This window comes from Myotis daubentonii, chromosome 1 (genome assembly GCF_963259705.1).
Source record: "Myotis daubentonii chromosome 1, mMyoDau2.1, whole genome shotgun sequence".
In the NCBI taxonomy this organism is placed as follows: Eukaryota; Metazoa; Chordata; class Mammalia; order Chiroptera; family Vespertilionidae; genus Myotis; species Myotis daubentonii.
Genome location: NC_081840.1, coordinates 67,542,193 through 67,569,051, shown reverse-complemented (window position 1 = coordinate 67,569,051; position 26,859 = coordinate 67,542,193). Strand labels below are relative to the sequence as shown.

The 26,859-nt window shown below is 42.3% G+C and overlaps 1 protein-coding gene across 1 annotated transcript in view; it reads left to right on the top strand.

Moving 5' to 3' along the window:
• Nucleotides 1-26,859, top strand: part of EIF2AK4 (eukaryotic translation initiation factor 2 alpha kinase 4) — a 100,796-nt gene that overhangs the window by 55,497 nt on the left and 18,440 nt on the right. The window contains exons 17-31 of the mRNA XM_059705048.1: nt 2,199-2,256; nt 2,460-2,539; nt 5,080-5,181; nt 6,496-6,549; nt 7,334-7,570; nt 8,930-9,005; nt 9,874-9,995; nt 12,458-12,507; nt 13,627-13,795; nt 15,720-15,836; nt 17,727-17,792; nt 20,521-20,691; nt 21,070-21,204; nt 24,231-24,338; nt 24,937-25,065. Of these exons, the coding sequence (XP_059561031.1) occupies nt 2,199-2,256; nt 2,460-2,539; nt 5,080-5,181; nt 6,496-6,549; nt 7,334-7,570; nt 8,930-9,005; nt 9,874-9,995; nt 12,458-12,507; nt 13,627-13,795; nt 15,720-15,836; nt 17,727-17,792; nt 20,521-20,691; nt 21,070-21,204; nt 24,231-24,338; nt 24,937-25,065 (1,674 nt within the window). The remainder of the gene's footprint in view (nt 1-2,198; nt 2,257-2,459; nt 2,540-5,079; nt 5,182-6,495; nt 6,550-7,333; nt 7,571-8,929; nt 9,006-9,873; nt 9,996-12,457; nt 12,508-13,626; nt 13,796-15,719; nt 15,837-17,726; nt 17,793-20,520; nt 20,692-21,069; nt 21,205-24,230; nt 24,339-24,936; nt 25,066-26,859) is intronic.

The window sequence follows — 26,859 nt, the reverse complement described above, 5'->3', positions numbered from 1 at the left end:
CACTGGGCTAGGTGCTTTTCACTTGAGGTGCTTTTAGTTATTTTAAGGAAATAAGGCTCAAAAAGCATAAAACATCACTCCTAGACAATATAAAATCCACAGGTGTTTGTTCTTCACAGCATTATAGAGTAGTTGTTTAACATACAAAGCTAAAATAATGTGAAGTGAGCGAAATCCTATATAATAAAAGGCCAGCAATCATAATGGCATAACGACCAGAATGATCGATTGACCAGTCGCTATGAGATGCATTGACCACCTCTTGATCCCTTCCCCCAGCCCACAGGCTCCGTTCGCTGGATGGCAAATGGGGAACCATGGGGAACCAGGGTGGGTGTCGGCAGTGAGGTGGACTGGGAATTGGTGAGCGGGCTGAACGGCCAACCTCTTGGTCCCTCCCACTGGCCTGCAGGCTCTGATAGATTACCAGATGGCGAACTGGGAACCAGGGTGGGTGGCGGTGGCAGGGCGGGACTAGGGACTGGGGACTGGCAAGTGGACAGAAGGCAGACCTCTTGGTCCCTATCCCCCGCCGCAGGCTCCGATCGCTGGATGGTGAACAGGGAACCACGGGGAATTGGGGTGGGTGTCGGTGTCAGCGGTGGAGCAGGACTGGGGACTGGCGACTGGCAAGTGGGCAGAATAGCCGACCTCTTAATCTCTCCCCCTGGCCCACAGGCTCCAATAGATCTCCAGATGGCGAACGGGGAACCAGGGTGGGTGGCGGCGATGGGGCGGGGCTGGGGACTGGTGAGTGGGCAGGAGATGGCCCTGATCGCAGGCTAGGCCTAGGGACCCTACCTGTGCACGATGTCGTGCGCTGGGCCTCTAGCAAAGATATAAAAGGAGAAAATGTACATATGGTTATGAGGATCAAGAAAAGCTACGTAAAGAAAACAGCATTTCAGATGTGCCTTAAAGGATGGATGTGAGTCCAGCAGGCCAAGCTTGAGGACAGGGGATAGTGACACCAGGATGGGGATTCCAGCAAAAATAAGTATAAGCAAAGGCCCTGAGGTGAGCAGACATGATTGTTTGAAGGCCAGCATGTTGTTGGGTGAGAGAGGATGCTGTAAGGTTGAAACCCCTGTAGGTGGCAGACCTTGAGTGCCAGAGGAAGAGTTTACTTGACATTGGAAGCCCAAGTGATTAAGTTCCAAAAGAGTACGCCGTTAGTAAATGCCGTTAATTCTAAGGGCAGTCAGAGAAAATAAAATAGGATTTGGATTAATGGTAATTAATCCATTTGGATAAATGGTAAATAGAGGCTGAATTAAAAGGAGAGGTTAGAAGGAACAGAGAGGGAGGAAATGGAAAGGAGTCGGTAAGAACGTGGTCCTGACCAGCACAGGGTATTTAGAGGAATGCTAAGACCAAGGAAGGGCTAAATGATGGGGATCTTGGTCCCCAAACTAAAGAATTTAACTTGCTTTCTGGAAAGCTTATATAGTGAGGTAGATAAGAGCACAGCTGGACTAGAATCCTATCTCTGCCAGTTCTTTGTGTTGTGACGTTGGCAAGTTGGTTAACCTCTCAAACACATTTACAAAAGGTGTCTGATACTAGTCCCTACTTCAGAGAGTTGTCGGCAGGATAAAATAACACTACAGGAAAGCTGTGGCCAGTGCCCGGCACTGAAAATTTTAACAGCTCCTAGTATTGATGATGGTGCTGGTAATAGCGACCCATGAAGTAATGTCAGCAAAGTAGTGATTTAGGGTAGTATGTGAATCAGCGCTGTCACAGATACAGTGGAGGAAGGTGAGGCTACTTAAGAGGTGTTAGCAGTGATAGTGGGAATTTGGTGGCCAGCCTCTAGGAAAAAAGAATAAAAATTGACCCAAATGAATGGGAAAGTTAGAAAGTGAGGTGGTGGTGGTGGTTGTTAATATATTCTTCCTCTTCCTAGTAAATAGATTCTGTTTGGCATTTGCTTCTATAAGCTTCAGGAGTTTCTGTCACAAAGAAAGAGTTCTGTAGTGAATTGCCCTTCTTGATTTTATTGGGTTTCTGGCAAGCTCTGCATTAGTGGGCCAAGTAAACAAAAAATTTTACAGCTAAAAAAAAAAAAGCTTTATTACAATTATTCTGGTTTCTGTGTGATATGTTTCGTTCAATCTTTATTTAGAAATGGATAAGCCATTCATATGGCATAATAGAACATTTTAATCTGATATTTGGTTTATTTATACTTTTAGGCTGACGGCAAACAAGATGATGCAGCTGGAGATCACTTAATTAAATCAGACCCTTCAGGTAAATCTAGTATATTTTATTCATGTATTAAAAAACACACCACAGCCTAGCCAGTGTGGCTCAGTGGTTGAGTGTCGACCTATGAACCAGGAGGTCATGACTTGCTTCCCAGTCAGGGCACAAGAAACTTTTTTTTAAAATGAAAATTTGCCTTTTCTTAAGTCCTGTTATTGGAAACCCTTCTCTCGCCTTCTTCCATGCAGGCCATTTGACTGGGATGGTTGGCACTGCACTGTATGTAAGCCCAGAAGTCCAAGGAAGCACCAAATCTGCATACAACCAGGTAAAGGGAAAGCTTCTGGGAGAGAAGGAAAGGTCTCAAGAGTGAGACAATAGTAAGAACATCAAGGTCATGGCATTTGGGGTTTAGTTACCAGCTGAAATGGGAACATTTTATATGTATCCACATGTATACTGAGTGACTATACTATACAGGACAGTGACTGATGCTGACACAGTTGCTGCCGAGATACTTTACAGTCTCTCCATCCATTCAAAGAAGATTTGAACTAACCCAGTTCCAGGCCAGGCCCCAGGAGCATAAGGAATAAGGCAGTCGAGTACTAGGACAAATACCTTATTCCAGCCCTCAAGGAGCTTATCCAATAAAAGCTAAGAAGAAAAGGGATCCAGTGACCAGAGAACACTAGGGACATCGTCTTTAGATTAAACCAGAGAAAGCTTTCCCAAGAAGATGGCTGTTAGGATAAAGGAAAAGAAGGGAAAAGCCATGCAGAGTTGGAGGTTGGAGCATGCCTGGAAGGAAAAAGGGGGTGAAGCGGCAGTAGCATGCCTAAAGAGAAGACGGGGTGAGAGCTAGTTTGGCACATTTAAGGCATCAAAGAGAAGGTCTGTGTAGCTACCGTGCGGTGAGCAATGGGGAGAGAGGCATGAAGTGAAGCTGGAGAGGAAGGCAGGGGTCCGATTGTGCAGGGCCAGCTTAGCCATGATAAGGACCAGGCACAGGGAGCCGCTGAAGGATCTCAAGCAAGAGGTCACTCCAGCTGCTGCTGGAGGCTTTGCAGAAGTCCAGGTGGAACAGGTGGTAGCTGGAACCAGAGTGGTACCAAGTGAGGCGGGGAGAAGCATGCTGTTATAGGATAATCTGGGGGGAATTGACAGGTTTTCCTCATGGAGAAGATTTAGGTGAGGAAAAGGAAGGAAAATGGGACACTGCTCAGGTGAAGGGGATGAGAAGACCTGAGGAAAGACATGGAGGAGAAGATGGCAGGAAAATTCCATTTGAGACATGTTAACTTTGAAATACCTCACGAGAAATCCAATTGGAGATGTCCAATAGATTGCGAGAGACTCCAGGTTCAAGGCTGAGAAGAAAGGTCAGAGTCAGAAGTATAAATGTGAGAGTCATCCGCACCCAGATGGGATTTAAAGCTATGAGATTGGATGAGATCACTTAAAGCAAGAGTGCAGAGCTAAATTTAAAATATATATTAGGCAGGCAGTTCACATCAAAACACAAGCCTGGGTTTGGCCCCCGACAGGGTGCACTTGGCAGTGACAGAAAGTTGAGGCAGACCTCCGAAGACCCATCAAGAGCGAGGGTGGGGGGAGATGGACTTGGGTGTGGGAGGGGACTTTGGTGCCATCTTTCCGAATGCAATGTAGAATAGTGTGATTACATCCTTAAAAGCACTCTACTCTTTGGCCCAGAAGTTCTACCTTTTGAAATGTACCAAAAAGAAACAACCATGGACATTCCAAAAAGATTAGTGTAAAGGGAATTCTCCATAGTATTATTTATAACAGGGAAAAATGACAAGCGTGTTTAAAAATAGGGAACTGGTTAAATAAATTATGGGACTTCCATGTAATTGAATACTGTATGTCATTAAGGCCATATTTTAGAAGGTTGTTTTAGAAAAATGATATAGTATTTTAAAAAATCTCACTAAGTTAAGGGAATAAAAGTTACAAGAATAGCATGGCTCTAGTTTTATAGTGTGTAGATGTGTACATTTTAAAAAGCACAAAGTGGGCATGTCTTAGACATTAACAGTAACTGTGGTGACATTGTGAGCGCTTGCTATTTTGATCTTAGTGCTTTTCTGATTATTCCACATTTTCTACAGCCAGCACCTATAGGAAATGCCACAATGAATGTTTTTAAAACTGCAGAGGTCACTGGTGATAATTGGAGAGACTCTCCTACTAATCCTTGACTCCAAATTCATTCAGGAATTTTTTTTAAAGTGGCTTCTGTGCCTGTGCGGTGACTGTGAGAGGCTCCCTCCGCCGGCCAGGCTCTGCTGGCTGCCTGTGGCACATGCCCTCTGGCTCCCCCGGCAGCTCCCTCTCGGGCACTCTGCACTGACTTCACCTTTTTCCTCGTTGCTTGCACTTCTATATTTGTTAGGATTTGTCTATGATCTTTCTGTTGTGCAATTTCTCTGCCTCGTTGGTATGGCTTTGCAATCAATAGCTGATCTTTGTTGTTAACTGCAGATTTTGGCCTGTGTTTCACTTTTGAGATTAGTAAATATGTAAGGCAAATTCTTGAGACAAATCTCAGTTGTCTTTGCATTTTAGTAATTATTCTCAATGGTTGGCCAGTGGTTATCTATGTCTCTGTATATAGCTAAACCAGTCACAATTAAATTTCAAGGGAAATGTTGAAAAGTCGTGCCAAATATTTAATCTCATCTATACCTTATACCTATTCTTTAGAAGAAATTAATTTTTTTCTATTTAATTGGCTTGTTTTTCACTTAGCAAAGTTTAATTCCAATTAACAGTGCTCATAATTCCCTGGTAAATAACACTTCATATCACGACTCTCTAAATATAATTATTTTTTCTCCTCAGAAAGTGGATCTCTTCAGCCTGGGAATCATCTTCTTTGAGATGTCCTATTACCCTATGGTCACGGCCTCAGAAAGGGTCTTTGTTCTCAACCAACTCAGAGATGTATGTATGAGATGTTTCAGTGCATCATTTTCCAGTAACCTGGATCTTAGCATGGACAGCAGAATTCAGTGCAGAGGGTTTTTCTGGTCCTTATAATATAGAAAAAGTGATCCTGCTGTAATAATCTGTATTCCTAATAAGTGGAAATCTATCTCTTGCATACCTCCCATGATGAGAAACTCCCCAGTTTTGTTTATTTTTAGAAATCTTACTTGGAGAAATTGCTAAGCTATAGTTACTTTTTAAAAATGATTCTAAGAGGTTTACTCTTAATTTTAAAACAAAGGAAAAATCCAAGAAGTTTTGCATAATATCAATACAGTTACAGCAGTGAGAATGGGTTATAAGGTTAATGGGAATTAACTTTTAAAAATTAAAGGTCCCAGCTGGTGCCTAAAGAAAACTACTGTGACCAAAATATCAGCCACTTGAATTTTTTTCCTCAATTAAATTTCCATTTGTGTTCATGGGATTAATCCTTGCCTCTGTTATTATCCAAACTGAAAGGGGGCTAATGTTAGCAGTGTGTGAGGTCAAGGACGCGAATTAGAAAAGGCATTAAGATGAAAGTGGAGCTCTAACCGGTTTGGCTCAATGGATAAAGCGTCAGCCTGCAGACTGGAAGATGAAAGTGGAGAGTAAGGTGTGGGTGAGGGTGATTTAGATTTACATATTCATGAGCAAGAGACACTGAGGTTCTTCCCCTTCCTTCCTGAGCTGAGCCAGTGCTTTGGAAAACACTTGAATTATTTTACTGCCAGTACAGCGTGGGCAGCTATGTTCATAAAGTAAAGGAGTAAATAAAGCGATTACCGTGCCCTTCCCGTGACTTGAGAATTGTCTTTGATGAAGTGCCTTTCTTTAGTCAAAATTTACCTCATTTCAAGAATATCTAAACTGTCAAGTTAATGTTATAATTAGGGTCTTATTTATCAGAAAGGTGAGAGCTTTGGGGGAAGTAGAGGTTTCAGTTAATGTTTTTCTCTTACTCTGTGTTAATGGTTTGGTGTTTTTGCCTTTATTCATCTGTGTGTTTAATAAAGCTACTTTCTTGTTTTCTGAAACCATTAGATTTTAAATACCTTGTCCTCACTTAAGGTGCTTCCTATCATCTAGGCTGTCATTCGGTTAACGTTTGTATCAGTATGTATGTACTTGGAAGAATGGCACTGGTTTTCAAGAAGGTGCCACCTCCATCTTCCCTTGTTGGCAGATTTTCATTTCTGTATTTGCTTTTCTTACCTCTGGTGAATGAATGCTTTCACTGTGGCAGTCTGCCAAGCACTTGCTGATTTGAATATGATATTCTTTTAGCCTACTTCGCCCAAGTTTCCAGAAGACTTCGATGATGAAGAGCATACAAAGCAGGTAATTTTCTGATGCTTTAAACACCATCCTCACTCTTGGATTTTAATAACTATTTTTCTTCTTCTTCAATTAGTAATCTTCTGCCACTCATTCTCTTGTGTCCTGGGAACAACGTAGAGGGAAAATCAAACGATAAAGCACTTAAAACGTCACTAATCTTGAAACACACCATAAAAATGCCAAGGATTGGCACAAAAAATTAACAAACTACAGAGTTCTTTTGTGTGGTTCATTGTGCTTTTGAAGTGCTATTTGGAACCTTGCCTTCCCTGTTGGGAAAAAAAAGAGAGAATGCTTTTACAGCTCATTGTTCTAGAGAAAGCTTAGGACTTTAAGAAAAGAAAAATAATTTAAAGCTATCATTTTGTTCTGTTTCGTGGTTCAAGTAGTTCAGATTGTGAAGGGGAAGACCAGTCTGAAGTTACAGTATTTTAGAGCAAAATAATTTCTCCTCCATGCTATAAATATCTGAATGTGTGTGTATGTGGCTTGTCATAGGTTAATATTGGCACCCCGCTAGTTAGTTGTTGAGGATTTTTTGGGTCATTTATGTCAATAAAATATAAAAAGGGCCCCTGTTACATTGTTACACAGCATTGTGAGCCTATTGAAGTGCAGGGAGGAAAATGACAAATTCAGAAACCTTCAGAAATGAAAATGCACCCACTAAGTGCAAGAAGTATAGTGTCTTGTCTTTGACTAGAAGCAACCACTGGCTTGTCAGGAGGATTCCTGAGCATCATCTGTTGCTTCTCCTCCCTGGTATGCCTGGGTTTTGTTATAGAAATCTGTCATCTCCTGGCTGTTGAACCACGATCCAGCAAAGCGGCCCACAGCCACAGAACTGCTCAAGAGTGAGCTGCTGCCCCCACCGCAGATGGAGGAGTCTGAGCTGCACGAGGTGCTGCACCACACCCTGGCCAACGTGGACGGGAAGGCCTATCGCACCATGATGGCCCAGATCTTCTCCCAGCGCATCCCCCCTGCCATTGACTACACCTATGACAGCGACATACTGAAGGTGGGCTTAAGCAGGGCTTCGATAGAGAGCTGTACCTGGCTCACAGAAGGATCAAGTCAGTTTCTGATTTTTCATGGATTTCTTTAAGGCCTCCAACATAAATTCTTAATCTGAAGTTTGTGTATGCAAAATGGGTGGATTTGTATTATTCTGGGAAGAACCACACTTTTAATCACTTACTTGAAGGAATTTCTGACCCACCCCCCAGGACATTAGAAGGAGTGCTTTTGGAGACTGACGGGGCCCAGCTGTCCACAACCAAAGACATCAATCAGCTCCGCTACAGATCAGGTAGTCCAGTGGTCGGCAAAAGGCGGCTCGTGAGCCACATGCGGCTCTTTGGCCTCTTGAGTGTGGCTCTTCCTAAGCCTTAGGAGTACCCTAGTTAAGTTAATAACAATGTACCTACCTGTATAGTTTAAGTTTAAAAAATTTGGCTCTCAAAAGAAATTTCAATCATTGTACTATTGATATTTGGCTCTGTTGACTAATGAGTTTGCCGACCACTGAGGTAGGCAGTAACTCCCAGTGCTGGCTGCACGTCAGAATCTCCTGGGAGACCCTTTGACAATACAGATGCCCATTCTCGTGACCGGATCTCCAGGTGTGAGGTACTTGAAGCATCTGTTTAAAAGCTCCCAGCTGGTTTCTAAAGGATAGCCAGGTTTGAGAGCTGTCAGTGTTTTCTTTAAAAAAACAGGGTAAAAAAATGTATCTGCCCCCCACCCCTCTCTGTCTTCTCTGCACTGGGAGCAGCTCCCCTCATCCCCTGAAAATGTATGCCTGCACCAAGTTTGTCTTCACCCCTCCTCGGTCAGGAGCACCTCTCAGCTGAGCCGGTCACTGTCTGCAGTGGTGCTGAAACAACCAGAGACACTGCAGATGAGAGCCTCACAGCTTGGCAGCCCACATACCCTGACCTCGCTTATTTCTTATCGCAGCTTCCAAACCCATGTCATTTCAAGGGACATCAACACAGCAGCCAAGTTCATTGGGGCTGGGGCTGCCACAGTAGGGTGGCAGGCTCTGGGGCTGGAATTGGGACTGTGTTAGAGGTTTGCTTGCTCCACGGTGGCGCCGAGAGTCCTTAGGGGGAATGTATATATTTGACTAGCTCTCTCTCTGAAGGGCAAATACCAACCTGGTTAAGAGTTTGGACTCTGAACCTAGCTGGCCCTCCGCAAGCAGGACCTGCTGTAAGACTTGTGCTTTCTCTAACCTGAATATGTTCAGAAAGGGACTAACTTGAAATCTCTTCAGTGATCTTCAGAACAAGCAATGTAATGAAAGCCACAGATTAATATTTTAGGTGATCCTTTTTATTAAGCTTTGATAACATTTTAATTGGTCCTATTTTAGGGCAACTTTTCAATCCGTATAGCCAAGATGCAGCAGCATGTGTGTGAGACTATCATCCGCATCTTTAAAAGACACGGTATGTACTTTTGAAAAAATCATATGCCTTCTTAAAAGATGTTGTTTTCATCATTAAAAAGCACTATTGCCCTAGCTGGTTTGGCTCAGTGGATAGAGCATCAGTCTGCGGACTGAAAGGTCCCAGGTTCAATTCCTGTCAAGGGCATGTACCTTGGTTGCAGACACCTCCCCAGTAGGGAGTGTGCAGGAGGCAGCTGATCGATGTTTCTCTCTCATTGATGTTTCTAACTCTCTATCCCTCTCTCTTCCTCTCTGTAAAAAATCAATAAAATATAATTAATTAAAAAAAAAAAGTACTATTGCCCTAGCTAGTTTGGCTAAGTGGGTAGAGCATTGGCCTGTGGACTGAAGGGTCCCAGGTTCAATTCCAGTCAAGGGCACATGCCTGGGTTGTCGGCTCCATCCCCAGTGGGGGGTGTGCAGGAGGCAGCCGATCAGTGATTCTCTATCATTGATGTTTCTATTTCTCTCTCCCTCTCCCTTCTTCTCTAAATTCAACAAAAATATATTTAAAAGAAAAAAAGTATTGTTAATGGATTTGGGTGCAATTATATTTTACTTTTAAATTAAATTACAAGCAACTGACATCATGTGAAATTAAAGCTTATTTTTACAATCCAGCTTGTTAAGGAGAAACGGATTTTAATATTACAATCTTGCTACTAAAGTACAGCTGGTTTACGGAGTCATAAGTATGACTAGATTGGCAAAGTTGACCTTAGGTGAGCTCTCTATTGAGAATTGACCACAGACTGATGATGATTTCCACAGTCCCCATAGCAGGAGACCCCACTGTCAGGTTTGTGTTCATTTTAACTTGCTCCCTCGGAAAAATGATTAGTTATTTTTTTTCTAATTTGGTTTAGGAGCTGTCCAGTTGTGTACCCCACTACTGCTTCCCCGAAACAGGCAAATATATGAGCACAACGAAGCCGCCTTATTCATGGACCACAGCGGGATGCTGGTGATGCTTCCTTTCGACCTGCGGGTGAGGCTGGGCATACTCTGCTGGCAGTTCGGATGCCATGTCTGGTCGCAGGGGTGGCATGTCTGTTAAAGGATTATACCCACTAATCTTTTTGTTTTGGGGTGTTTTGTTTTTGGGTTTTTTTTTTTTTTTTTTTGCTGAACTTAAAATCTAAATGTCACCCTTAGGAGACATATGTTTAAGGAAGTCGTTGGAGTGAGGGCATTACTGGAATTCAGTAATCTTTTGACCCTGTGTACATCCACTTTGTTAATCGCACAAGTGCTTTTGGCCCTAGAAACTGAACCCTGCATTGCAGGTGCCATGTCTGAGCCTCGCGGTTGAGCTCTGCTGAATGACCATAGCACATTAACCAGGTCTGCTGAGACAAATACGTGGATTTTCTTCTCTATTCCTGGCAGATCTTTGCTAACCTTCTAACATGTTAATGTCTAGAACAACTAAATTCTTATAACAGCAGTGTCTGCTAATGCGGTGTGCTGCAATCTGCTCATGCTGGCTTTCCTTCAGGTCCCCCGGGTTCCCTCTGACAGCAACACTCTTACCAGTTGTTCACTCATAGGGTTGTCTGCTGACAAGCCCATCTGTAGCACTGTCCGTGCATAAGACAGACACGAGTTTAATACTCATAATGTACAGAAAGCACTTATAAGTAGAGGAATGAGCAAAAGATATAACCAGGAAATTCTCACAAGAAATGCACAGGGCTGATAAACTTCTGAGTGTACCACCTCACTAATAATGAGGAAATATCAAGCAAAATATCAAGCAAAGTCTCCACTTCACCCATCAGACTGGCAAAAATATTTCAATGAATACCCAGAGATGACAAGGGTGTAGGAAAATAAGTATTTTCATATGTTGCTGATAGGAATATAAATCGCTAAACCTCTAGAAAAGTAATCTGAAAGTATTTATTAAAATAAATGTTTTTGCTACACAAACTATACCCTGTGAACCAGAAACTCCACTTTGAGGAGTTGATTTAAAGAAAATACAAATACGTTGGTGTATGAATATTAAAAGGATGTTTTATTGCTATGTTATTATGGTGGTCAAAATCTGAAAACTGCACGATTATCTATAGGAAATGGTTGAATAATTTACTATGGAATATTAAAGAGGTATAAGATCAAAATACATACATATGTATCTGGGTATACCCATGTCTATGTTTGATCTGTAGAAATGTCCATAGGATAGTGTTAGGTAGGGGGGAAAGTATTTTTCAAAGGAACTCTAATATGACCCCATTTTTTATTATAAAGAAAGAGAGAAAGTTGTGGGGGGCGAGGTGTCAATTGAGGAAAAAGGAGTCATATGTAAAACTTTAGACAATAAAAAAAAAATACATTTCATTTTTAAAACTGAAAAAAAAAAGAAATTTAAAAAACAACAAGTGAGTGTATGCACTATATGTTTGCATCATCTGGTATGTGTGTGGTATAAACATGCCTTCACACGCATGTGAATGACCACAAACACCAGCTTGTTTGTATCACCATAGAGTGAAGAGTCAAAGAATACACTGAACCTTTGATTGTATATTTCTGGAGAGGGTGTAGAATCAAGGCATTTCCTTTTTCATACCTTTGTTGTGCAGCTTATTGCAATAAAATGTTTTGCTTTTCTGGTTTAAGAAAAAATTCTTCCATATCTTGTCTTGTTTTTCTTATACAGTAAGTAAAGTGATTTAGGATTTTTTTGAGTGAGAAGTGAATCAATAGCATATCAGACATTTGGGCTCTGTTAAAGGGTGGAAGTACAAACATTTACACAATGGTACTTAAAACTGGCTGCTGCTGCTCTAGATGTTAGGAGACTAAAGTATAATTTTTTAAACATAGTTCCTTTTCTGTGAGCTGATAGTCAACTACAAAAGAAAAAAGTAAATACCCTTTAGAATTTAACCCATTGGTTAACGATGCTCTCAGATCTCTTGGGACAATCTGAAAATGGTTTTACAAGTTATGATGATTATTAGTGGGTAGTTATTAAGCATTTCTCCTAGAAGATCGGTAGGAAAATCAAGGAATTCATCACAAGAGATAATGCCCATGTTGATTGCATTATCATAAATGACACTCAGAAATCTTCACAATTAACTTGCACTGGTTTTAACTTGGCATAATAAAATTTGGCAGAGTATATTTAACTAAAAGTTAATTTTTCCTCAAATTTAACAACCTAAAAAATACCACAACGAATAAGGCTCGCCAACCTTATTATGTGCAGCAGTGGGGTCTGCTGCTGACTGACACAGTCAGGAACATTTCAAGGCACATGAATGACAAGCAGTGCACAACTTTGTGAATGTACTATCAACCACAGAATTGTCCACTTTACAAGGGTTGAACTCTATGGTATACGAGCTATATCTCAATAAAGCTGTTACTTAAAAACTAAAAGGAGTGTGCTAGTTGACACTTCTTGACATTGACCTTTGAAACTTTATTTCTCAGGTTCCTTTTGCAAGATATGTGGCAAGAAATAATATATTGAATTTAAAACGGTAAGAAACTATGAGGATTTCATTTGGTGGATGTGGGGGAAAACCCAGGAAGAATGTTTTATTTCCTGTGATCCTTATACAGTAAAGAATTTGGGGTGTAAAGTATTGAGTTTGGAATGTGGTCCAACACCCAGGCACAGTAGCCCTTTCTATAAAGGGGGAAGGTGGCACTTGGGTGGGTACTGAAGCTCCTGCAGTCTGTTCTGTGACTTCCGAATATCCCCAAGCAACATAACTAATTATTGTCATGAATAGTTGCTTGGAAAAATAACATCTGACTGTTCTTGATGGTCCCTTTTAAAACTTAATTGGAGGGACAAATGGCCAGTGATCCCTGCGTGAAAACTGCCTACATAGCTGAAACCGGTTTGGCTCAGTGGATAGAGCGTCAGCCTGCGGACTGAAAGGTCCCAGGTTCGATTCCGGTCAAGGGCACGTACCTGGGTTGCGGGCACGTCCCCAGTGGGAGATGTGCAGGAGGCAACTGATCGATGTTTCTCTCTCATCGATGTTTCTAACTCTCTCTCTCTCTCTTCCTCTCTGTGAAAAATCAATAAAATGTATTTTAAAAAAACACACAAAAAAACTGCCTACATAGGTAACGGAACAAAAGCTGTGAGTAGGGAAGTGGAGTGAACCAGCAGGAGTGCTGAATGCCAGGAGCTCCGGGCACTTAGCACCGGGGAGAGTTTCTGTACATTCAATACCACAGGGTCTGACACCAGGTCTTCATCAGTTGGAGCAGAATTGTTGTCAACGAGGCACCCTACTTTAAGGCTCCTTTCCCCAAAAGAAATCACAGCCCTTTACATGCTTTTATTCTCAGCTGCAAGTGAGCAGTTAATAGTCATAGCCCTAAGGTGTGGGTATCACTGTGTAGAAAGCAAGCACTTAAGATAAAGTTATTTGTGTGTAATGTCATCTCTATTTCAGACATGTAATGAAAACTGGGAGTTGGAACCTAGGCCACAAGGCAAGACTGTTCTGGGAAAACCTTCTTTAGGCTTTCTTTGTCATACCACTGATTAATTTCTTCATAGCTGTTACCTGTTCAAAAATGTCTTATGCATATTTGATTCCAGTAAGCAAGGACCTTAGAAATCAGGTTTCTCTCTCCAGATACTGCATAGAACGTGTGTTCAGACCTCGCAAATTAGACCGATTTCATCCCAAAGAACTTCTGGAATGTGCGTTTGATATCGTCACCTCCACCACCAACAGCTCTCTGCCCGCTGCTGAAGTCATCTACACTATCTATGAAATCATCCAAGAGTTCCCAGCCCTTCAGGTTCCTTTCCGCATTCTCACATTCTGAGGTTCCCCCACCAGAGTCCTTCATCAGGCGTGGGGTGGGGCAACGCCTGCAGAGCTGCACCCCAGCTGTGCTGACAGTGAATCACTGTCACTAAAGTGACAGAAGAGTTTGATGATGTTGCTTTTGAGTTTTACCTCAGGCTTTTACCTCGGCCTTGAAAGGAACAGCCTTTGTTTTTATCTGTTTGTTTTGTTTTGAGGGAAGGATGTTGTTTTTCTGCCTATTCTTCCAAAATGGAAGAAATTAGGCTGATTCCTAGGATGGTTTTTTTAGCACGTTCATAGCCTCTTCAGAGCCCTTGGTGGGTCCCTCCTATACCTGAGCTCTCAACTCCCCAACTTCTCTTTTCCTCATGTTTGCATGCTCCCTAGCCACTGCTCTTAGCCCGAGGTTTGGCTCTCAGGCCCTCCCTCCCCATTCCGTGGGCCTGTGCTGTTCACTCCAGCGCAGTTCCTTCTCTTGAAAGACTTTTCTCTACCCAGCCCTGGTGTCGGCCCTTTCTCCCCAGGAAGCCTGACTGCTCCCCACTGGTGGACTGGCCCCCTTTCCTTTTCAACTCTCACTGACACAGACATCACCTGCTTCCTTGAGTTGTGTTGGTTGGTAGTTGTTCAGTCAGAGTGTGTGCTCATTTTTGTTTTTTCCAAATGATAAGAGGAAGTTTATTTAGAAAGTGACAGAGGTGGTAGAAGTGAGCCAGTTTAGCAGGAAGACAAAGGTGGCATGCGGAGGGGGGAATTTGAGGGGAGGGTAAAGCACGCTCACCCTCGTGCTCCCACAGGCAGAATCGCCCAGGGTGTGTGCTCCTTTGGGCAGAACCTGTGTGTCCACTTTTCTGCATGCCCTGCTGCACCGAGCTCAGGACTAGCTCAGGACTAGCTCACAACTCGGAACGCTCATTAACCCTTTGCGGTCGTATTAAATTTGGACATGGGTGTCGTACTGGTCGGAATTAATTTCCATTGAAAGAGCAGTGATACATAACATGCAAGATTATGAAGGATAAACAAGATTTATTAATTCTTTTTTGGAACTACGTCACTACTAGTAGAATCACTACAAAGGTTATCACTTTCTATGTCAGAGTCAGTATTCAAGGTGCCAAAATAAAACTCTTCATCGTTACTTTCAGATTCGCAGTACACTTCTTTCGGTAACTTTCTTTTTGCCATTTTGGAGTATTATTTTGAAATATCTTAACAAGCGTAAGATTACGTTTAACAGTTAAACGTAATTTGTAAAGCTTTATTTGAAATTCTGCGAAGTATCTCCGAAGCTTGTCGATTTCTTCACTCTCAAAAGGCGACTGACTCGCCACGGTGTTTTGCATGGCGAGTGTGGAATGACCACATTTGTTTATATTGAGTTTCGATATCTCCGATGTGTCGGGGCAGTGTTTTGGTTCGTGACAAGGTCGCTTAGACACTTAAGAGCTTTCAGAGAAATTATGAGCTGATACAGGAATGAATAGAGTTAAGATTCGTAGGGTTCCTTGCTGTGGTGGCTGAGAGCAGACAAACGACCGCAAAGGGTTAATTGACAAATGTAAGGATAGCTGTTTTCCTAGCCTGTGCTTATAAAGTCAGTTACAGCTGAACCAGATCCTTTCCCTCTTGAAGTCTGTGCGAATTTGCTCAGGCTTTTTAACATAACTGAAGGCCAAAGTACTTTGATGTGTGTAATAAAGTCTTAAATGGTATTACACTGTTTGACTACAACAAATGAAAAAAACGTATATGAAAAAATAAGCTAGAAAGTAATATACTAAAATTTAGTCTTTCACGCTCAGTCTTTTCGTGTGTTAGGATCGTAAATTGATAGTGAGATCTTAGGTCTGGTCATGTAACTACCTTGCTTTTATAACTAAAATAGTCTCTTTTTTTCGGGGGTATCCTAGGAAAGAAATTACAGTATTTACTTGAACCATACCATGTTATTGAAAGCAATACTCTTACACTGTGGGATCCCAGAAGATAAACTCAGTCAAGTCTACATTATTCTGTATGATGCCGTGGTAAGCATTTAATTACTTTCACTTGATATTGAAGGATACAAATAGTTCGTGAGCATTTTCTTAGTGATGTAGCTGTAACATTGAATTTGGAGTTGTATCTCCTTCCCTCATTGCTATAAGGTAAAAGAACCAATTCTCTGATTATATCAACAATTAATGAGCTTTTATTCTGGACTAGTGACTTCCAGGGTGTTTTTTGTTGTTTTTTCTTAAGGGTAACTTCTGATTTTATAAAGATCAAATTGTCTTATTTCACTTGTAAGATAATAAAGTTCTTCACTAACCTACTTCTGGAGGCAAAAAATCAGTCCTGATACTTGCTAATAACGATCTTTACTGAGCACCCACCCATGTGGCAAGCATTAGTCTAATCTCCTTACGTGGGTTAACGCACTCCATCCTCACACGTGCTGTAATTATACTTAATTTACAGAGACCAAGAGAAGGGAGTATTAACATTGAGGATAAAGACTTATCCCTGCCCTTAGTCCTTCCAGCCAACCTATGCTTACCAGCAACGCCACTTATAGGCTTGGGTTGCTGGAATTGGGGAAGAGTGGTTTAAATCTCTGTTGGAGCCTCATTTGCCACCTCTTTCCTGTGAGACCAGGGCAGTGGCACCTCCAGTTCCTCTTCATAATTAGCCACATCATAGTAGAGCCTGGAGGGAAAGCGCTGAAAATTTTATTTTCTTTAAATATATTTTTATTGATTTTAGAGAGAGAGGAAGGGAGAGGGATAGAGAGGTAAAAACATCAATTGACTGCCTCCTGCACACCCCTACCAGGGATCGAGCCCGCAACCCAGGCATGTGCCCTGACCGGGAATCAAACCAGTGACCTCTTGGTTCATGGGTCAACGCTCAACCACTGGGCCACACCAGCCAGGCTGAAAAATTTAAATTGTGTGATATTATGAGGCTGGGATGAAGGTGAATGCTTGCTTATCTTTTATAATTTTTTTCTTGTTAAATATTGTTTTTTATAACAAGTAAGAAGCATCTAGGAGGTTCAGTAACTAACAGTACCAGGCAGTCTCTGGTTAAGGCAGAACAAATAGTGAAAGTACATAATGGCTTATTGCAGTGGTTCTCAACCTTCTGGCCCTTTAAATACAGTTCCTCATGTTGTGACCCAACCATAAAATTATTTTCGTTGCTACTTCATCACTGTAATGTTGCTACTGTTATGAATCGTAATGTAAATATCTGATATGCAGGGGTCTTAGGCGACCCCTGTGAAAGGGTCGTTCAACCGCCAAAGGGGTCGCGACCCACAGGTTGAGAACCACTGGCTTATTGTTTTTTTATACACCAAAAGGCTTAACTAACTTTTCTTTCATCTGGCAGGTATATCTCGAGGCCTCTGACATTACTGTCGGTTTCTAGTGGTTCTTTCCTCCCCCAGAATGCTACTGCTGTGTAGCAGTGACAGATACAGTATGTCAGTCAGACACTGGCCCCAGGGGTCTTGCAGAGGCTCAGGTCAGCCTTGTTCACGTCCCACAGCCACAGCCTGGCTGCCAGCGTGGGCTGAAATGCGGAACCTGTCAATCCGTGGTTTTTATCAGGGGGACGGAGACCCGTTGACTCCCTCCCCCACAAACAGAAACGCCCTGGTCAGGCCTGTCCACCTCAGAGTTGCCTCACCATTCAGCAGCTTTCCCCTATTAAATTCTTTCATGGAAGGGTTTTTTCACAATTTAAAATAATGTGAAGTTTTATATGAATTGGAAAAAAAAAATTTTTGTAAATTACAGAATTAACACATCTTTCATGATTAGGAGTAGTTTATCTAAAATGAAGACTGTGCTTAACAGAATTAGCCTGGAAATTGTACATTATTCAGGGTCATTTGGTCCCTCTCATTTTACCTTTTTCTTCTACATTAGACAGAAAAGCTGACGAGGAGAGAAGTGGAAGCTAAATTTTGTAATCTGTCTTTGTCTCCTAATAGTGTAAGTACCTTCTCATGGTGTTATTACAGCTCTCTGTGAATTGTGAGACCAGAAAATGTCACCAAATTCTTGTTGCAGTAAGCCGGCAGCAGTGCCTGCTGCCTCACAGACGGCTTTCCCCGAGTGTTAATAGGTACCATGGCAACACAGGACTAAGGGAAGAGAGAAACCAGTGCTGTGATCAAAAAAAGCCTCTCCATGCTGCGGCTTAATGTGCTGTAATCATCCTGTTCTTTCTCCATCATCAGAACCCTCTTCACACCCTGGTAAAGGCTGCCTGGTGGGCCCTCCTGCTGAGCAGACCTAGTACTAGCTATCCTCTTCTGAAATAGATTCTGTGGGACTAGAATGAGGCACAGAGCTCTGCAGATTAATGGGTATCCACCCATCCTGCAACCCCTCCCCACCAGGGTCTTCTAACGCCTGAGAACTAAATTAAGGCTCTTGCTTTACTGGTACATTTCCTGCTCCTACATTCTTGTGTTTGATCCATTAGCTGTGAGGAACATCTCCCGGGGTAACCAGGTTTATTATATTCTCCCTACCGGCATTAGATTGGGCCCAGATCTTTGGCATAGTCACCCACACTTAACTGAGCTGCTGCGATGCAGAAGACAACAGGAATTTCTTACATTTTTCTGAATATTTACATAGGAAGAGAGATTTTAAAAACCTTTCCAGAACCCTGTAGCCCTTGGGTAGACATGATCCTGTGATCAGCAAAACTCACACATGGGAGAGGTTACAATGTGACTGTACTCGGGTCAGGCAGAGCTAGAGAGAGAATGAGCGAGTCGAGGAGTCTACAGACTGCTTTCAGTTCTTAATTAGGATTGGCCTTTAAAAAGACATGAGGGGGGAGAAAAGGAGAGACATGAGGGGACATCTGCAGCATGTATTCACCCTCAGCTCTTTAAAACAGGTTCACAGGGCACACATAGACCACAGTTTAAAGAAATCACCCCTATAGTTTGCAGGTAGGGAAAGTAGACCAGATCAATAGCACTGAGAGTTCTAGAAATTCAGCTAGGTTAGTTTTTAAATGTTAAATATTGGAGGAGATGATGATGATATGCAAAGTGACCTAATGGCATAGCATTCTAATACAAAAAAACGGTATTTACATAAAACCCTAGACATGTACACAGCACATACTTGTGTTCACAAATAGTGGAGTGTATAAATAGCACAAAGAATCTGTTCAGCAAACTGCCCGATTCAGTAATTCCCTACCCGAAGGTTTAAGCCCAAAAGGTTCTTTGAACTAATGTCCCATTTCAAAGCTATTTCACACTTGCACGTGAAAGCTGCATTGGTTGCTAAAGTGTCAGCTTCTTTTCGCTAAATTTCTATTCACTGGTCATTTGTGATGATAAGCATTGATTCAAAGTTATGTGTTCAGTTGGTTTAAAATGGAACAATTAGTATCTAATAAAGGCAGTTGGTACTCTCATTATTTAAAAATAGAACTCTAAGCATATTAAAAACAGGAGTAGAAATGCTGCAAAAACAGTTTCAAATATCTGGCCTCGTCTTATTTTACAAATGAGGCACTGAGGCCCAAAGAGATACTGTGAGTTGTCCAAAGTGACATGAGTTAGATGGTGATAGGGTGAGGACCCGACCCGGGGGGTGCTGACTCAGTGCTTCTGGTATTTTATTAATGGGGAAATTTAATGTTACAATTATTGAGAAGAAGTTATTAAGAGAAAAAAATTAAATGAGACCATTTTAAAATTAAAATATTTTATCTTTAACAAAGAGATTTTAACATTTTTATTTTTAAAAAATAATTTATGATTATTGTGTGAAACTATATTAAGCTGACTGTTCATTCAACTCTCAGTTTCCAGGTGCCAATTTAGAGTTGAACCAGGTTCTGCTTGCCTACAGCCTTAAAATAGCTACAATTTTGCTTCTTAATAATTTCCACTTTAGCTCCGGGAAGTTTTCTCTGGTCTTACGATCCCAATTATTGCCTCCTCACTTGCTCTGTGCCAGTGACTGTGCCGGCTACTGAGAGGTCATCGGTAGCCCCCGCCCTCTCCTGGGAAGGACCATGTATACAGGTGGCAAGAGCTAGGAGGTGGGATCAGGGTCTGAAAGACCAGGAGGCTGCCTGCAGGAGATGACATCTAGCTGCCCCCGCCCCCCTCGCAGATACAAATAGGAATCGGTCAGGCAGAGGGAGGAGAGGGGATTTCTGACTGCTTTGGTGTGGTATTAGACAGAACAAGTCAGACTTTGCCTTCCTGTCCCCAGCCCCCCGTTTGTATGGCTGTAGTAATCAAAATTCATGAGAATGAGGATGGAAAGGAAAACAATATTGGCTTAAAAATATAATGGGGGGGGGGAGCATCTGGGGAGAGGTCAGTGGGGGGAAAGGGGGACTTACATAATACTTTAAACAATAAAAATTTAAATTTAAAAAAAAGAAAGAAAATATAATGGAAGCTCTGCTAAAACCAAACTCTGTTCTGCTGGGGTCAGCATTAACTATGAGTAACTGCGTGGCTTAAAAATGAACTTGTGAGGAGGTAGGTGCCTGGAGCACTTCTGTGAGGTGCCTTAGAGTTGTTGGAAAAGGATAATAATCCTCATTTGGGATTGTGGTAAGGGCTAAAATGACCTTCAACTACCAAATCCTCTTCTTGGAGGTATGTGTACGAAACCCAGTGCAAAGTCCCTGCTGTGGATTGCAAGCTAACTGTGCCTCTTTGCTTTCTAGCTGTGTCGACTCTACAGATTTATTGAGCAGAAGGGAGATTTGCAAGATCTAACACCAACAATAAATTCATTAATAAAACAGAAAACAGGCGTTGCCCAACTGGTGAAGTATGGCTTAAAAGATCTAGAGGAGGTTGTTGGGCTGTTGAAGAAACTTGGCATAAAGTTACAGGTTTGGCAATTGTTTGATTCTGGCGGTACAGATTTGTAGCGTTAATAACAGCACAAGAGGGAAATGGGTTTTATTGTATTAATGCTAATAAGTGTTTTATTGTCCCAGAAGATCTGTGCTTTCTACATTTTGCAACATTTGATACCTAGTAATAATTTTGGCTTCAGTCAGAATTTCTGTGCAAGCATCACGATTCCTGTTGTGCAGCAGTTCTTACTGTCTTTTAGCCTCAGAGAAGACAGCAGTTTCTCTTACTTGGCGGGCTGTAGTGAAACAGACTTTGTACCAGATCGTACTGAATATTTGCTTTATGCTAAATAGATTGTTCTGATGGAAAACAGTGCCTTTGATACGGTTGTGTGGCATTTCGCTTGGCAGGTCTTGATCAATTTGGGCTTGGTTTACAAGGTGCAGCAGCACAGCGGGATCATCTTCCAGTTTGTGGCGTTCATCAAACGGAGGCAAAGGGCTATCCCTGAAATCCTTGCAGCTGGTGGCAGATACGACCTGCTGGTGAGGGCTGTCCCCGGATTTGTTGATCTGTTCTGGCTTAATTTCATTTATTCCTCAACTTGTTATTTTGAACATTTTCAAACCTACAGAAAAATAGAACCAGTAGTATAGTTGAACACCTGTATATCTTTGTTGATTTACCTCTGAGTACAGGTTTTGTGTGTGTGTGTGTTTTATTTTTTTATTTTAGAGAGGGAGGAAGGGGGAGAGAGAAACATCAATGTGAGAGAGATACATCCATCAGTTGCCTCCCATACACACCCGGACCAGGGATCAAACCCAAAACCTTCCAGTGCACTGGATGACACTCAAACCAACGGAGCAACACCAAGCTAAACATATCTTTCATCTAGGATAGAAATGTCTTGTGAACCACTCTTGTAATGTTTTTAAACTTTTATTTTGAAATAATTATAGATTTACAGGAAGTTGCAAAGATAGTACAGAGAAGTCTATGTAACTTTTACCCAATTTCTTCCAGTGGTTAAACCTGGCATAATCTAATAAAATGTCAACACCAGGAAATGGACATTGATTTACTGTATGTGTATAGTTCTGTGCCATTTATTCACGTGTAGATTCCCACAACCACCAAGTGCAGAAACCTTCTCTGCCTTTATGTCCCTTTACTTCATCCCCCATGTATCATGTGATTGTCTTAAATACTTTCTCTACCTACATTGAGATCCATATGAGAAAGTGTTATGCTTATTACTTTGTCACACTGAGAGACTCAAGAGAAGAAGGAAGTCTGTTGTATTTCTCCAACATTTCTGGTTTCTCATGAGAAATCAGCTGTTATTTGAATTATTTTTTTTCACTGTAGGAAAGGTGATTCTCAATGGTTTTAAAGAGTTGGGTTTTTTTGTCTTTAGTTTGAGGTTTATTTATGACTAGGGGCCCGGTGCACGAAATTAGTGCACTGGGTGTGTGGGGGGGGGGAGTGTCCCTCAGCCCAGCCTGCCCCCTCTCACATACTGGGAGCCCTCAGGCGTTGACCCCCATCACCCTCCAATCGCAGGATCGGCCCCTTGCCCAGGCCTGACGCCTCTGGCTGAGGCATCCGGCCCGGGCAGCGGGGACCCGCAGCTGCAGCGGCCCCGCGATCGTGGGCTTCGCTTTAGGCCCAGGCAAGGGACCCCTAGCTCCCGGGACTGCCAGCTTCGACCGTGCCCAGCTCCCATCGCTGGCTCCACCCCTACTTCCTGCTATCACTGGCCAGGGCGGAAAAGGCGCCTGATTCTCCGATCATGGCGGGGGGGCAGGGCAAAGGCGGCTCTTAGCTCCCCCCTGGGTTTCCGATCACTGTCAGTGGCAGGGGGCTTCTTCCTGCTTTCCCTTTCGCCTCCCTGCATTGTGCCTACATATGCAAATTAACCGCCATCTTGTTGGCAGTTAACTGCCAATCTTAGTTGGCAGTTAATTTGCATATAGCCCTGATTAGCCAATGAAAAGGCTATCGTTGTATGCCAATTACCATTTTTCTCTTTTATTAGTGTTGATGTGTCTTGGCTGTAATAGGGCAGGTATTGTCTAAAAGTTTTCTGTCCTGCTGGGTTGCCTCTTGTGTGGTCTTTTAGCCAGAAAAAGCAGGTTTTCATCAGGGCTTTTCTGTTGTTTTTCCTTGGCATGTCTGGGTTGCCAGTTTCTCTGGCCCCCAATTCAGGACATATGAGGCAAAGACCAAACCCAGGGAACTAGCCATGTGTCATGTGGTTTCTGGCCAGTCTGCTGCCTTCTCTTCACTTCAGAATCTTCTTATATTTGTTTTACGTAATGTCCAGGATTTTTAGCTGTACTTACCAGGAAGAATAGGGAGAAGTGTACTTATCCATTTTGGGTACAGAACTTACATGTTGCCCTAGATCCGTGGTTGGCAAACTGCAGCTCGCGAGCCACATGCGGCTCTTTGGCCCCTTGAGTGTGGCGCTTTCTAAGCCTTAGGAGTATCCTAATTAAGTTAATAACAATGTACCTACCTATATAGTTTAAGTTTAAAAAATTTGGCTCTCAAAAGAAATTTCAATCGTTGTACTGTTGATATTTGGCTCTGTTGACTAATGAGTTTGCCAACCACTGAGGTTCGATTCCGGTCAAGGGCATGTACCTTGGTTGCGGGCACATCCCCAGTGCGAGATGTGTAGGAGGCAGCTGATCGATGTTTCTCTCTCATCGATGTTTCTAACTCTCTATCTCTCTCCCTTCCTCTCTGTAAAAAAATCAATAAAATATATTTTTAAAAAAAAGAAATTTCAATTGTTGTACTGTTGATATTTGGCTCTGTTGACTCATGAGTTTGCCAACCACTGCCCTGGATGGTTTGGCTCAGTGGATAGAGCATAAGCTTGCAGACTACAGGGTCCCAGATTCGATTCCGGCCAAGGGCACATGCCTGGGTTGGGGGCTTGATCCCCGCTCAGTAGGGAACATGCAGGAGGCAGCCAATCAATGATTCTCTCTCATCATTGATGTTTCTCTCTCTCTAGTTCTCTCCCTTCCTCTCTGAAGTCAATAAAAATATTTTTTAAAAAAGAACCTATATATTACATTTTAAATTATATAGTAATATAAAATAAGTAAAAAGAAACAGGTAGAATTAATTTTAATAATGTAATTCATTTGATACAATATATCCAAAGTATTATTTCACCATGTAATCAAAATTTTTTAAATTCTTAATGAGCCATTTTACTTTTTTTGTATTCTGAATCTTTGCAGCCAGTGTGTATTTTACATATAGCACATGTCAGTTCAGATTAGCCTTATTTCAAGTGCTCAAGCCACATATGACTAGTGACTGCCCTATTGAACAGTACAGTTATAGATGTAACATTTACTTAAATTTGCATGTGGGCTTGCTTCTGTCTCTTACACACACACACACACACACACACACACACACGTGCCTTTTTGTTGAACGCTTTGATGATAAGTTTCTGGGAGTGCATGCACTCTAATCATTGCTTTGCCCATAATTGCAATTTCTTCACTCTTTCGTAACCAGAACTGTGTGTCTTTCTCTGCAGATTCCCCAGTTTAGAGGACCACAGGCTCTGGGGCCAGTTCCCACTGCCATTGGGGTCAGCATAGCAATAGACAAGATATCTGCTGCTGTCCTCAACATGGAAGAACCTGTAAGTACCGACTTTGCCTTCCAGTGTGCCTTGAGTCATCTTTCATTCCGTAGTCATTTACATGGAGCTCAGATGTGGCAGTGATAGATTTGGGTTTGGTAGATTACCTTTGCCATGATAGACAAGTCAAAAACTTGGTGTTGAGTCCTTGCCTTTCAGTCCTTAGCCTCTCACCGGGGAACCTCAACAATCCATCCTTCCTTTCCTAGCCTCACTCTTCATCTGTAATGAGCTCTGTGGGTATGAGGTGTTATTGTTGTTAACAGACTCATATCAAAACCCCTTGTTCAGAAATCCTGCTGTACTCTGCAGAGCTAAAAATGGTTCTTTTTCCTTTGTGTTTCAAGCAAGATTAATTTTCCTAGAGGGTAGTTTTGAAATAATATCTATCCTAAAAGACAAGCATTAAAGTTTTTTTTACTGTGCTGTTTACTTATATTACTATGTAATTTTGAAGTAAAGGCTTCTGCACATATGTTGCTGTACAATATTTCAAAATGCCTGCCTTCATATGAGTGCTGCTTCCCTCCTGGTGCTGGTCCGCCTACCTGCCTGCGGTCTGCCTCTTCTAAATGTCATCACTCTGTTTCTGATCCAGGTTTCAATAAGCTCTTGTGACCTCCTGGTCGTAAGTGTTGGCCAGATGTCCATGTCCAGGGCCATCAACATAACCCAGAAACTCTGGACGGCGGGAATCACAGCAGAAATCATGTATGACTGGTCACAGGTAATGAGGCACGGTGAATGGAATGCAAGCAGTCATGGCTTCCATGGGAAATCATCCTCTACCACTTTGGGTTCTCAAACTCTATCTCTGAGGTTACAGTTGCTTCCTGTATTAGTTTCTGGTTGCAGCAGTAATAAATCACCACAAACTTGGTGGCTAAACACAACACAAGTTTATTAGCTTACATTTCTGGAATTCAGAAGTCTGCACAGTATTAACTGGACTCAACACCAGGTGTCGATAGGGTTATTACTTCTGAAGGCTTTGCGGGGAGAGTCCTTTTCCAGCTCTTAGAGGATGCCTGCATTCTCTGGCTCATGGCCCGATCCTCCATCTTCAAACATGGCAGAGTAGCATCTCCTTTCCTCTCTGACCTATGCTTCTGTCCTTACGTTCTCTAACTCTGACCTCCCTGTCTCCTTCTTATAAGGACCCTTGTGATTACTTTGGGCCCACCTAGATAATCTAGGATAATCTAGGATAGTCTCCCTATCTCAAGATCCTTAACGTTAGCACATCTGCAAAGTCCCTTGTGCTATATAAGGTAATATGTTCACAGGTCCTGGGGGTTAAGATGTGGATGGACACCTTTACAATCCATTATCCACCGTACCACACTTCCCAAGGGCATTCTGTGTTTAGTGTGTTTGTAGCTTTGTATCCTCAGACCTCCCATACTGACTGAATACTTGCCTACCCTTTAGAACGTGGGGCCTTTAGACAACTAACTTCTTACTGCCATGAGCAGATCACAGAAGGGGTTGTACCCCTAGGTGGTCATCCAAGTTGTACACGTTTACCCACACTCAAGGTGCCCCAGAGCCTGAAGAGACGCCTGGGGAAACAGAGCCCCCACCCGCCCTCCTGCTCCTTTCACATCACCTGCCCAGTCATTTATGAAGCTGCTGTTGTCCATTTTTGTGTTATATAAAAATTCATGTCAGAAGTAGGCTGAGCAATAATTTTTTTATTGATTTCAGAGAAGAAGGGAGAGGGAGAGAGATAGAATCATCAGTGATGAGAGAGAATCATTGATCAGCTGCCTCTTGCACGCCCCACACTGGGGATTGAGCCCGTAACCCAGGCATGTGCCCTGCCAGGAATTGAACCATGACCTCCTGGTTCATAGGTCAACACTCAACCACTGAGCCATGCCGGCCAGGTGCAATAATTTTTTTTTAATTGCTTAAAGTAATACAAAGGGTATTACATATGTGTCCATTTTTCCCCCCGCCCTAGAGAGGTGCAATAATTTTGTTGTTGTTCAGGTGCGATAATTTTTAGTCATTTTCCAGAGCAGTATTTCTTTCATTTGTTAACTTGTTTTATAAATTGTTAGAGAAGTGCTCTGTCTTACAGTAAAATATAAGCCCAGTAATGTGACTTCAATCCTGCAATGTGACATCCCCCTGCAGGCTTCTCTCCTCTGATGTTCTTTGTTTTATGATTCAATTCTGCTTTAAGCTCTCCACTATTTCTTTTGTTGTCTTCGCTTTCCTCAAAGGCCTTTTCTGTGTGTGTGTGTTATAATTTCTGGCACCTTCCCTCAAGATTTGAAGCGTCTGAAAACCTCTCACTGTGTCCTGACCACACTGATTGCCCATAGACCCTTAGAACAATAGTGAAAGTAATGAAAAGAGGTCTTATTCCTCCCTTGAATTCTGCTTAATATTTATAACCCCTGAAGTCAGCATGTTCACTTTGAGAATACAATTGAACACAGTGTTTTCATTCTTTTTAATTCCTTGAAGCGGCTCCCGGTGCTCTCTGTTATTTCATACACTGTTTATTTGT